Raw genomic sequence first — 10,447 nt, 5'->3', positions numbered from 1 at the left:
GCCAAGGAGAAATCAAAGATTGTGGAAGTCCTCTTGGATAGAAAAGAAACTTCATTTTGCACAAGGGAAGTTGAGGAGGAATGTGTACTCCCCTGGGTCTGAGAGTCCTGTTGTGCAAGTTGGCTTTTCCTACTCCAAGGGTGGCCTCTGCTGGCCTTGTTGGGACCTTTCCACAGCTGCTTTGATCGCTAAGAGCCCCACAAAGGTTGCGGTTCCTGCTCCTGGGTTGAATGCAGGGAACCCCTCCGGGTCTGGGTCCACAGGAGTCGGCCCCCACTAGCTGAGAAGAGCTCCTGGCAGGGCACGGCACGGCACGGACACCCAGGCGAGCCGCCCCTCCCCGCCGCCAGGCGCCAGCGGTCGGAGCAGGCGCAGCAGCCAACGCGCGCGCGCCTCGGAGGGTGGGGGCAAGGCCTGAGAGCAACCTTCGCCCCGCCCCCTGGCGGACCACCGCCCCCACAACACTTCCGGGTGGGACCTCACTTCCGGGTGAGGGCGCCGGGTGCCCGGATAGAAGCCACGCCGCCTATATAAGGCGCCGCGCATGCGCTGCTCTGTCTCTGGGAGTGGATCCGCTGCCGCGTGGCGACTCCTGGCTCACCGCTGTTCGCTGGGCCGCGCCGCCTCGCCCGGGAACAAGTCGGCCAGGAAGAATCCGCCGCAGCCATGGTGAGGGAGGGGCGCAGGGGACGAATGGCGCTTCCCTCGGGACCGGTCCCTCTGGCCGGGGGTGGGGCGGGGGGCACGGTCCGGGCCTGCGGTGGGTGTAGGCGCCGATTGATGGAAGCCGTAAGGCGCCAAACAGACGCGCTGTCCCTACCCCCACTCACTGCCCAGCATCGTGGGGCTGCTCCCGCCCCGGGTTTGAGCTGTGGAAGACCGTGCGTGGGCCGTGGAGCTGGTCGTTGCCCTAGTAACCCCTGCCCCGTTTGAATGTTTTAGGCGTTTAAAGATACGGGCAAAGCCCCTGTGGAGCAGGAGGTGGCGATTCACCGCATTAGAATCACCTTGACCAGCCGCAACGTCAAATCTCTGGAGAAGGGTAAGGGGTGCCTTTGTTTTCAGAGGTCTGAAGCTGGGATTCCTAGTTCTTGCAAAGCAAGAACCTGGCAAAGTGGAAGCGGCTGAGATGAGCCTACAGCCCTAGGTGCTGTTTTTACAGTGGGGAAGGGATGCACCCTGGGGGTTAAACTGACTATAGCAGCACTTCTGTAAAGTTCTGGGGTGCTAGCTCTGGATATTTGTATTAGATTTGGAGTTAAGGCCTGCGTTTTATGTTGCACAACTAAAAAGGCCTGTACTGGGTTGTGGATGTTGGTCTTCGGAGCTCTAGAAACATTGAGTGTTCTCAGGGCATTTTTATATGTGGATATGGTGCTGGGCACTTCAGTTAACAAGCAATGCTGATTAAAAGCTCCTGTGGGTCAGGGTGCCCAGGGATCATTGGACTGAAGCTCATTGAGTGTTTTATTTCAAAGCACCCCACACTGAGGGGTGTGAAACAAAATAACAATTTAAAATCTCATTTGAATGGTTGGGTTGGTCTATACCAGGAATGGGAGCTTGAATTTTTTGTTATATTGTAAACATTCTTGCTTTGTTCATGCCCTTCAAGTGAACTGTGTTTTTAAACTGTTTAATCTTTCAACAGTACTTTAAATTAGTCACTCTAGCACTGTCTAACTGTTAGTGTGTCCCAGTCTAAATTTCAGACTTACAAATGACTTGCTTTCTTCAGAATCAGTTAGTTTTCCATATAGAGTTGGCTATGAGGATAAACTGTAAGCTGAATTACTGTGATAATCTTATACGCTATTCTGAGCCAACAAATGGTGTGAAATGGAAGTGTAGTTCAGTTGTGGGAGAGGAATCTAAAGCAATTTGTCTCTTGCAGTGTGTGCTGACTTGATCAGAGGTGCAAAGGAAAAGAATCTTAAAGTGAAGGGACCTGTTCGCATGCCTACCAAGGTGCGTAAGAACTAAAAAAGGAAGGAAAGCTGCATCTTATATGCTTGTAAGCTAGTAATAAAAACAGGAGACGTGCACGGTTATTACATTGGAATAAGTGTAGTTAAATTATAATGTAGCCTACAAATGAATGACTTTCATTAACACTTCAGTGGAAATTAATGCAAAGCATACTGAAAGCAAATCCAGAAACTTTTTGTTTCTAATGTGCATTCTTTACTGGACTGAAGATCCTAGGTGTGCGAGAAAAAAGGCAGCTGTAGTGGTCACTGAGCTGCCTTTTGACAAGGAACTAAAAGTAGAACATATTACTAAAAGTAATATTTGAATTGGACTATAGAACATCTTGTTCAGGTTGGGAACCCTGTGGGGAGAGGCAGAAACTTAAGGTCTGCAAGCTAAATCCAGCCTGCAGAGGACTTTGATTCAGCCCATGGATGTGGGGCTTTGGCAGTCTTTAGTAGAAGCTGTGTCAATGCCCACCTGTTGCTACCTGTAGTCTTGAAAAGGGTGCCTGCTGCAGATCCATGTATACTGGGTATCTTGTCTCTGTTAATTACAATTTTTTTTGTTTCCCTTTACAGACACTGCGAATCACTACTAGGAAAACACCTTGTGGTGAAGGTTCCAAGACCTGGGATCGTTTCCAGATGCGTATCCACAAGCGTCTTATTGACTTGCATAGCCCCTCTGAGATTGTCAAGCAGATCACTTCCATCAGTATTGAGCCAGGTGTCGAAGTTGAAGTTACAATTGCAGATGCCTAAATGACTGTCATCATCAATAAAAGTTGATTCCTAAATTTTTTTTTAATTGTTTCATCATTTTCATATTTGTCACATTGTCTTGATGATAACTAATTAGCCAGACTTTCCCTTCAAATGGCCCGGATTTCTAAGGTTGGAGGAAAAAAGAGAAGAACTTGGGGTGTTGGGGATGGGTGGGGGGAAGACAACAGAAATGTAAATGTGAGGAAGGCAATATGGGAAACTGGGGAAGGAAAGTCTTGCTTTGTTTCAAACCTCTTATTTGGCAGTTCTTATTTTCAGCTGTTTTTGGATAAGCTGTACCTGATACAAAAGTGAAATACAAAGGCTTGAACCCTGCTACTTTAAGTGCAGTAGTGCAAAACTTGGTGGGGCTGGGGTTTGTTTGTTTGTTTGTTTGTTTGTATTCAACTATAAAACTTTGATGGCCCAAGGGTATTGAAGTTTAATGCTTTGTCTTGCTAGACTTCATTGTGCAAGTCAAATAAAAATGTAATTTGGGTTTTTTGTTCACTTACTTTTTCTTAGTAGAAATTAAGTTTTTTGTTTTGTTTTTTTTAACTACTGTAATATTTTGCTGGTTCACATGTGCTGGTCTTCCAACATAAGCAAGATGGCTCAGAGTTAGAAAAACTGAGTTGAAAACAAAGGACTTGGGCCTTTCTGCAATCAGAGAGGACAAAAAAAGCCCCTAGGAAAATAAATGCAGAATCACTATTCAGGCAGGGTTTACATTTTAGTTTTGTTGGAACTGTCTTTTTAAAAAAATTGATCATAACAGACAAATCACCCCATATCTCCAAAGTGGTTTTGTTTTCAAACAAAAAGGAAGACTAGTGGATGGGGGAAACTCAAAGCACAGGCCAGAAGATGAGATTTGAGAATAAACTTTTTTCCCACTTCCCTGTCTGTCCTAAGTGATAAAAGGGAGAGGCTGAGGGTGATACCTTTTTATTGGATCAATTATATAGTTGGGATAAAGTTAGACTAGCTCTCCAAGGCAAGACCTTCCTCAGGTCTTACATTTGGAAGCTTGTCAAACTATCCCAACTGTGTAGTTGGTCCAATGAAAGATGACCACTAAGAAATCCTTGCTGTATGTAATTTCTTGTCCAGCATGGCTATAATGTGGCTGATACGGTGCATACTCCTCCTGTTATCCCTTCCAACTGTACATGCTTTCTCAGCCTGGTGAAGGGTATTTATACCTAAAAGCTTGCAAAGAAGAATTTTTCCAACTATTTGAGTTGGTTTAATAAAAGATACAAGATTTACCCAAAGAACCTTGTCTGCCTGTGTCCTTACACCAACATGGCTACAACCTATACCCATGAAAAGCAGAATGGGTGAAGCAAAAAGTAAAATACCTATTTGTAAGGTGGGGGGAGAGAAACCAGTTTGTCTTGACAGTTGAGTCTAATGGTTAATCTGCTTCAGTTAAAGGGTATTCTGTTGTTAAGGCTTACTTTAAATCACTTTTTTTTGGTACGTTAAACCCCCACTGGCCCCTTTCCTCTGACTTCAGAGTCATGTGCTTGGCTCCTTCGCGCACACTTCCAGTTTTTCACTAAGCAAAACATACAAGCCCCGCAAGAGGAGACCCTATTGCAGCTTCAGCCTCGCGAGCCTGGTGCAGAAATGAAATCGCCGAGTCGCGGCTCCAGGGGGTAGACAGCCGAGGATGTCCCTGCCCGAGCCGCGGGGGGGAGGGATCCGTTCTCTCTCCTCGTCCAGTGCAGCCGCCGGCTTTGCACCATCGTCTCGCTGGTCCCGATCGCCCGCAAGTCGTCCGCAAACCCGCGCCGCGGCTCCGCCGTACTCCCGGGAGAGGCCCTGCCCCGTAGTCCCCGCCCAGGGGCCTGGCCCGAGCCGGCGCGGGAAAAGGCGGGGCAGGCGGGCGCAGGAAGCTGGCGGCCGCTGCTGCTGAGGTGCCGGTGCGGGGCTTCTTTCCTCTACATCCCACCCCGCCTCAGCAGGGCCCGGCTCCCAGCCCTGCCGGCTGTGCTGCTGGTCCCGGCGGCGGGCTGCGCGGGAATCCTTTGCGAAGGGCTGAGGGAGGGGAGCAAGCAGGCCGCCCTTTCCTCCCTGCAGGTGCAGGAGATGCTGTGGCTTCCCTGTCCTGGGGGCCAAGGCTTTACGTTGGGGTTGCTACGCTCAGGAGTCATTCGGGCCCTGGGTGACAAGCTGCAAACTGGCTTGTGTTATCCCCTTCTCTTCTCTACCCCTGGGGGGGTGCTTCTTTAATGTCTCTTCTCTCTTGTTCTCTCCAACTGGTCTGGTGCCTCTTCCTGGTGTCCATGCAGAGAATGAACTATGGAAGGGAGCAGCATGTCTTCAGCAGCCTGTGAGGTGCTGGAGTCCCCTTCCTATCTAGACCTGATGTCCAAACACCCCCCCATGGAGAGTGTCTCTATTGATGACCCAGAGGTGGAGTGTCTTTTTTTTTATTGAGGGGTGTAGGTTGTAGCCGTGCTGGTATAAGGACATAGGCGGACAAGGTTCTCTGGGTGAATCTTATGTCTTTTATTAGATATCTAAATAAAAGATATCGGATTCACCCAAAGAACCTTGTTTTTTTTTTTTTATTGGTGCCTCTGCTTGTAAGGGACCACAGCTGTAACCACTTCATCTTTAGTGTGAAGAGCTCCCTCCTTTCCAAATCGTAGTTTCCTGCTTAGGAACAGATCATACAGCTTGTTTGCTGAATAGGAATAGTTCCCATTACCCAGCATATCTTTTTGTCCTATTTGAGCTAGAAGTAATGATTGTGGCACAGTGCAATAGAAGTTTTCACACTTACTTTTTTGGAATCTGCTTAATCTAAAAAGTTTGCTTTGATTGCTATCTCATGGCATCCTAAGCATCTTTAGTCTCCTGACTTAACTGAAGGTGGTAACTTATAACTTCAAAGCCTTTCCTTGTCTGGTCTCCAAGCTTGTTTGCTATCTTGTAGCAGCAGATCTTCTGCCTCAGTTTTTTTTAGTGTCAGCAATTCTCAACCAGGGTGCTGCACAGTATTAGCATGGTTAGGTGTGCCAGAACCCATGCATAATTTGCAAGTTAGTCCCATGCTTCAAATGGGAATCTATAATGTTAAAAACATTCTTACCTGCCATGGTCTTTCTGAGTTCTTTGCAACAAGAATAGCTCTAGTATTTTTCCATAGTCAAAAAAAAGAGTAAAAGCTAATAGCTGGCATTTTCTGAAGGGCGCCTTGAATCTAACAAAGTTGCGAGCCACTGGTTTAGGAAGTAGTCCATTCTGCGTGTTCATGGAGTGCTAATTATGGAGTGCAACTAAAACATTGCCAGCATAGAAATTTGAATACCTCTTCTGTCCACCTGGGAAGCAACACTTAGTTCCCTCTCACTAGAAACTAGTGAAGAGACGTAATTAGGGATACTTACATTTTAGCAGTCAAGGGTGGGAGATTTCTTGGGGATAGAGGAACATAAGGCAACTCTTCAAAGAGATTTTTTTTGCAGCCATTTCTGCAAAGAAGGTTAAAGAAGGTTTGTGACTTGGTAGTAGGGGCTATGTGGTCTTTATTTGCTGAATATGCATGTATCCTTCAAAACAGAAGTATAAACCATATAAGCAACCTAACTTTTAGATTCAATGCACAAGATGACCAGAAGATGGAAGCACTGCAGTTTTGTAAAAGTTACTTAACATGCTATTGGTAGATGAATGCTAGATGCCTGTAGAGAGGAAAACTTTTATTACTATTATTTTTTAAGACTGAATGAAAAGAGGTAGATGTTTTTGTTAGACAGCTTGGGAAAGGTATCAGAATAAGGAGGATGCAAGTACTGAAGTTTTTCTCAAGTGTCTAGTTCAAGGTGGAGTGGTACAGAAAAGAGCAGGGAGATTGTGGGTTACTGTATTTTCAACAGGCCAAAAATATGAAACAAATAAGCTTAACTAAATGTATAACTCTTTTTTTTTTTTTATGATCAGGCATGTCAACCTTTGAAAGTCTACTTGAGAGTGAGACCGTTCTCTAAGGCAGAACTTGAAAACAATGAATTTCAGGTTAGTTACAAAATCTGCTGACAACTAATTAAGTATTTTTTTTTTATGGGACAACACTAGCATTTCAGCCCTTTAACTATTTTTAAAAGGAAAAAAGCTTCTGTCTAACATAAATTTCTAAGTTGTACTGTAACCCTCTGATAACATTCTTCCTTAGCATTGTCATCCTTTTTGAGGCATTTTTAATCTCCTGAAAAAATGTTACTTTTATTAAGGAAAATATGGAAATCGAACCAGAAGAGCTTATTAAGTGTCCATAACTGCTCTGAATATGCCTGATGTCCTTTGCCCCCCTTGTCTCTCTCCTCCACCCCCTTACCCCTCCCCACCTCTTAGTTTCAATAAATCAGGTAGACAGACATTAGGGCTAGAAGGGACTTTGCTAGATCATTGTGTCCAGCTCCCTTCCCAAGGGGCAGGAAGTCAGGTGGGGTCAAATGATCCCAGCAAGATAGGCATCCAAGTGTTTCTTAAAAGTGTCCAGAGTAGGGTCTTGCACCACCCCTGGGGGGAGTTGTTCCAGGCCCTGGGGACTTGGACAGTAAAGAAATTTTTCCTTATGTCCAGCCCAAAACAGTCTTCCAGGAGTTTGTGACTGTTGGACCTTGTCTTCCCTTGGGGTGCCCTGGTGAACAGATGTCCTCTCAGTTCCTGATGTACACCCCTTATGTACTTATAGGTAACTAAGTGCTTATTCATACTGCTGTGGCAGTAGACCCAGGTAGTGAGGGAGCTCAAGCTAATCCCACCCACCTGAGTGTTCAAACATGCTCCAAACTGGAAAAGTATTGGCAAGGCTTCTGGGGGCTTATCCTTCACTGCCTGATCTCAAGCCCTGGATGTGGCAGAGATCTGGCACTGGGGATAAGCCTTCAGCAGCTTCACTAGTGAACTTCTGAATCTGGAGTGTGCTTCTGTAGAAACGACATGCTCAAGTCCCCATGGAGACAAGATGCACCATTACAGAGCTGTAGACAAGCTCTAGATAGAAAGGATGCTATCTGCTGCACACCCATTACACTTTTCCAGCTCACGGGGATAAATAGATGGGTGATACCTTTTGTGACCACCTAAGGAGAAATTTTGTCTGATGATCACAATGGCAGTAAAGTGCCATTATTACAAGTGCTGAAGTGGTTAAGTGCAATAAGCAATTTATTGGGCTAAACCAAGTTCTGCAGGCTGTCTTATGTTAAAATGGCAACTTGCTGAATACCTGACCCTTACAAAAATTGTTTGTACAATCTTGAAAGCTGAGAGAAAATATAAAAACCTGGCATCAATCAATTGTAAAACATAAGAAGCAAGGCTTTCTTGGTCTTTTTGTATAATGTTGAGCAAAACAATTATAAAAAAGCTAAATTTTAAGCAGTTTAGCTGCCACGATTAGATTTAACTAAATTTCGACCAGGGGAGGGGGGCAGGTGAGGAAAATAGGTGTCTCGGTCTCCAAAACGTAGAGGGTAATTCCTTTCCTGAATTTATCTTTTTGTTTCTTTTTCTTTACTGTATGTTGCATTATCTGGTTGAATCAGTGAGGAAAATGCTAGGAACTTTGAACTTATTGTAGCAAGCTTTTTCTGCTGTACTGCTGTTTCTACTACTGAGAAGTGATTAAATTAATCTTCTCAGTCCTTTGTCCTCCCTGCCATGCTTAATTTCTTGCCAGGAAGTTTGATTTAATAAGTCAAGCCTGTATTTAAAAAAAAGAATGCCTAACTTAAGAAACTGTTTCTGCTCTAAAAGGGGACAGAATACAGTTGTGTCAATGAGCTGTTTCAGCAACAATTGGATTTAAATGCCTGTTCTGTATAAGCAAACAAACTTGTTTTAAATGTTCAATGCATCCTTCCAGAAAGTCTATTCTATCTTTTCCAGTAAAGACCCAATATACCTTTATAGGTTTTTAGGGGAATGTATAGAGGAATAATTTTATAGGGGAATACCTTGTATGGTATTTGACATTTTCTTAATAAACTTTCCATCAGTTTGTGACTAGATAGCAGCAGCAGTCAGTTTCACAATGGGAACAAGAATCTCCTAAAGATTCCACAAGCTCTCCTGTGGGAGACTCAGGCATTGTATTTAGCAGATATGAAAGACTGGCTGTAAGTTGTTCCAGCTTTCCATTAGGGTTTGGGTGGGGGCAGACACTGGTGGTGATTTCAGGAAAGCTTATTTTAAAAAGGAGTTTTGCATGCCTTTGCTTTAGAACTGTATAATAATTGAAAATCCAGAAACAGTAACTCTTCAGGCACCCAAGGAATCTTCTGCAATGAAGAACAGTGAAAAGGGGATTGGGCAGTCCATGCACCGATTCACCTTCACTCGGGTAGGTTAACTTTCTTGCCTTACATTCTAGCAGGAAGATGTTTTTGTGCCACAGGAAACCATAGTTGCAGTTTGTTCCTCCATTCAGTGAGGCAGTAAAAGTTTCTATTGTTAACATGACCTTTTGTCTTCTCTTACAAAACAAATTCCTGGCTTATTTGCAAAGTACATCCTCCGAAATGCCTTTTAGATAAGACTTTGCAGTAATCCTATTGCTTTCTGTGATTATATACTTTTACACAGAAGCTCTTTATATTCAATTCTATGATTTATACCATTTCCTTATAACTACACAAGTTTACTGTGATCTTACTGTCCCTTTAGATCACAGCTGAATTATAGGTATCCTATTAGATTCCAGGGATGCAGGTACTTAAAATGGTTATCTAAAAAGGTATATGTGTAAGGACTTGCCTCTTTGCAGGTGAGAATGTAGCAGATTAATCACTTACCCTTACAAACTGGAAGTCTTTCATTAACATCTAAAGTTAATGCAAAGTCCAATGATGACAACAGGGACTGCACTTCTTGTGGCATCCAAAGATAAATTTAAATAACTTGTTAAATATGAAGTTGTTTTAGTCAATGTATTTCTGTGCTGCTTTTGAATAATAAATTAGTTCTACTTCTGTAGGATTTGCTCTTCCCCTAGCACATAAGCATGACTAATCCAAGCTTCTGTGAAACGTATTCAATGGGCACTGACAGATGTGTATCTCCCTGCTGTAACTCATGGTGCTTTACCGGAAGTGCCATGAATTACAGCTATCCCTGGAACCCAACAGGCATTTATTGTTGGATCCTGGGGACTGGGAGATAAGCTGCAGTTTAAAGGAACTGCATCTTTGTAGCTGCTCTCCCCCTAGCCCTGTCCTTCTGCCCGCCAAGCCCTGGCAATGACTTTGGAATGGGAAGCGGGGAAGGGAGTGGAGGGAGCTTGTTCTGGGGGTTGCCCAGCCAGCACTGGAGGGTGGGGTGAGTAGATTGGAGTGAAGATCTTGTAACGTAAATAGACCTTACCTCCAATTTAAAACTTCTTACTTAAGTTTTAATATGTTTTAATGGGGGGAAAACTATACTAAGGGCAGTAGAGCGCTTTTGGTGGCCAATCACATGACAAACTGTCATGTCTGTCAGCACCACCCTCACATCTGTTCGTGCCCCATTTGTAGCTCATGTTGTTTGTGGTTCTTAGCATCATGATTGTATTCTGAATAAAAGGCAAGCCTGTGTGCATCTCAGTTGCAAATATGTATGTGATTTAAATAAGAAATTAAATATGCATATGATTTAAATAAGAAAAAAACATGTGATGTTCATAAGGGATACAAAAATATGAGAGACTT

General features: G+C 44.1%; 2 protein-coding genes across 4 annotated transcripts in view; both read left to right on the top strand.

Moving 5' to 3' along the window:
- Nucleotides 1–523: 523 nt before the first annotated feature.
- On the top strand, nucleotides 524–2,779 carry RPS20 (ribosomal protein S20). The gene is made up of 4 exons (XM_019527479.1): nucleotides 524–669; nucleotides 943–1,042; nucleotides 1,895–1,968; nucleotides 2,553–2,779. The coding sequence occupies exons 1-4, from the start codon at nucleotides 667–669 to the stop codon at nucleotides 2,733–2,735; spliced, it is 360 nt and encodes a 119-aa protein (XP_019383024.1). The 5' UTR covers nucleotides 524–666; the 3' UTR covers nucleotides 2,736–2,779.
- Nucleotides 2,780–4,780: 2,001 nt separating this feature from the next.
- LOC109304693 (kinesin-like protein KIF20A) overlaps nucleotides 4,781–10,447 on the top strand; it is a 29,418-nt gene continuing 23,751 nt past the window's right edge. Inside the window, exons 1-3 of one of the 3 annotated variants that reach the window (XM_019527465.1) lie at nucleotides 4,781–5,162; nucleotides 6,696–6,770; nucleotides 8,983–9,102. In XM_019527465.1, the coding sequence (XP_019383010.1) occupies nucleotides 5,049–5,162; nucleotides 6,696–6,770; nucleotides 8,983–9,102 (309 nt within the window). In that variant the 5' untranslated portion in view covers nucleotides 4,781–5,048. The remainder of the gene's footprint in view (nucleotides 5,163–6,695; nucleotides 6,771–8,982; nucleotides 9,103–10,447) is intronic. The other 2 variants (XM_019527458.1, XM_019527450.1) reach the window with 2 other exon arrangements.

This window comes from Gavialis gangeticus, unplaced genomic scaffold (assembly GCF_001723915.1).
Source record: "Gavialis gangeticus isolate Ggan-Ray unplaced genomic scaffold, GavGan_comp1, whole genome shotgun sequence".
NCBI lineage: Eukaryota > Metazoa > Chordata > Crocodylia > Gavialidae > Gavialis > Gavialis gangeticus.
Note: the sequence above shows the minus strand (reverse complement) of the source record. Positions and strands in the feature narration are given on the sequence as shown.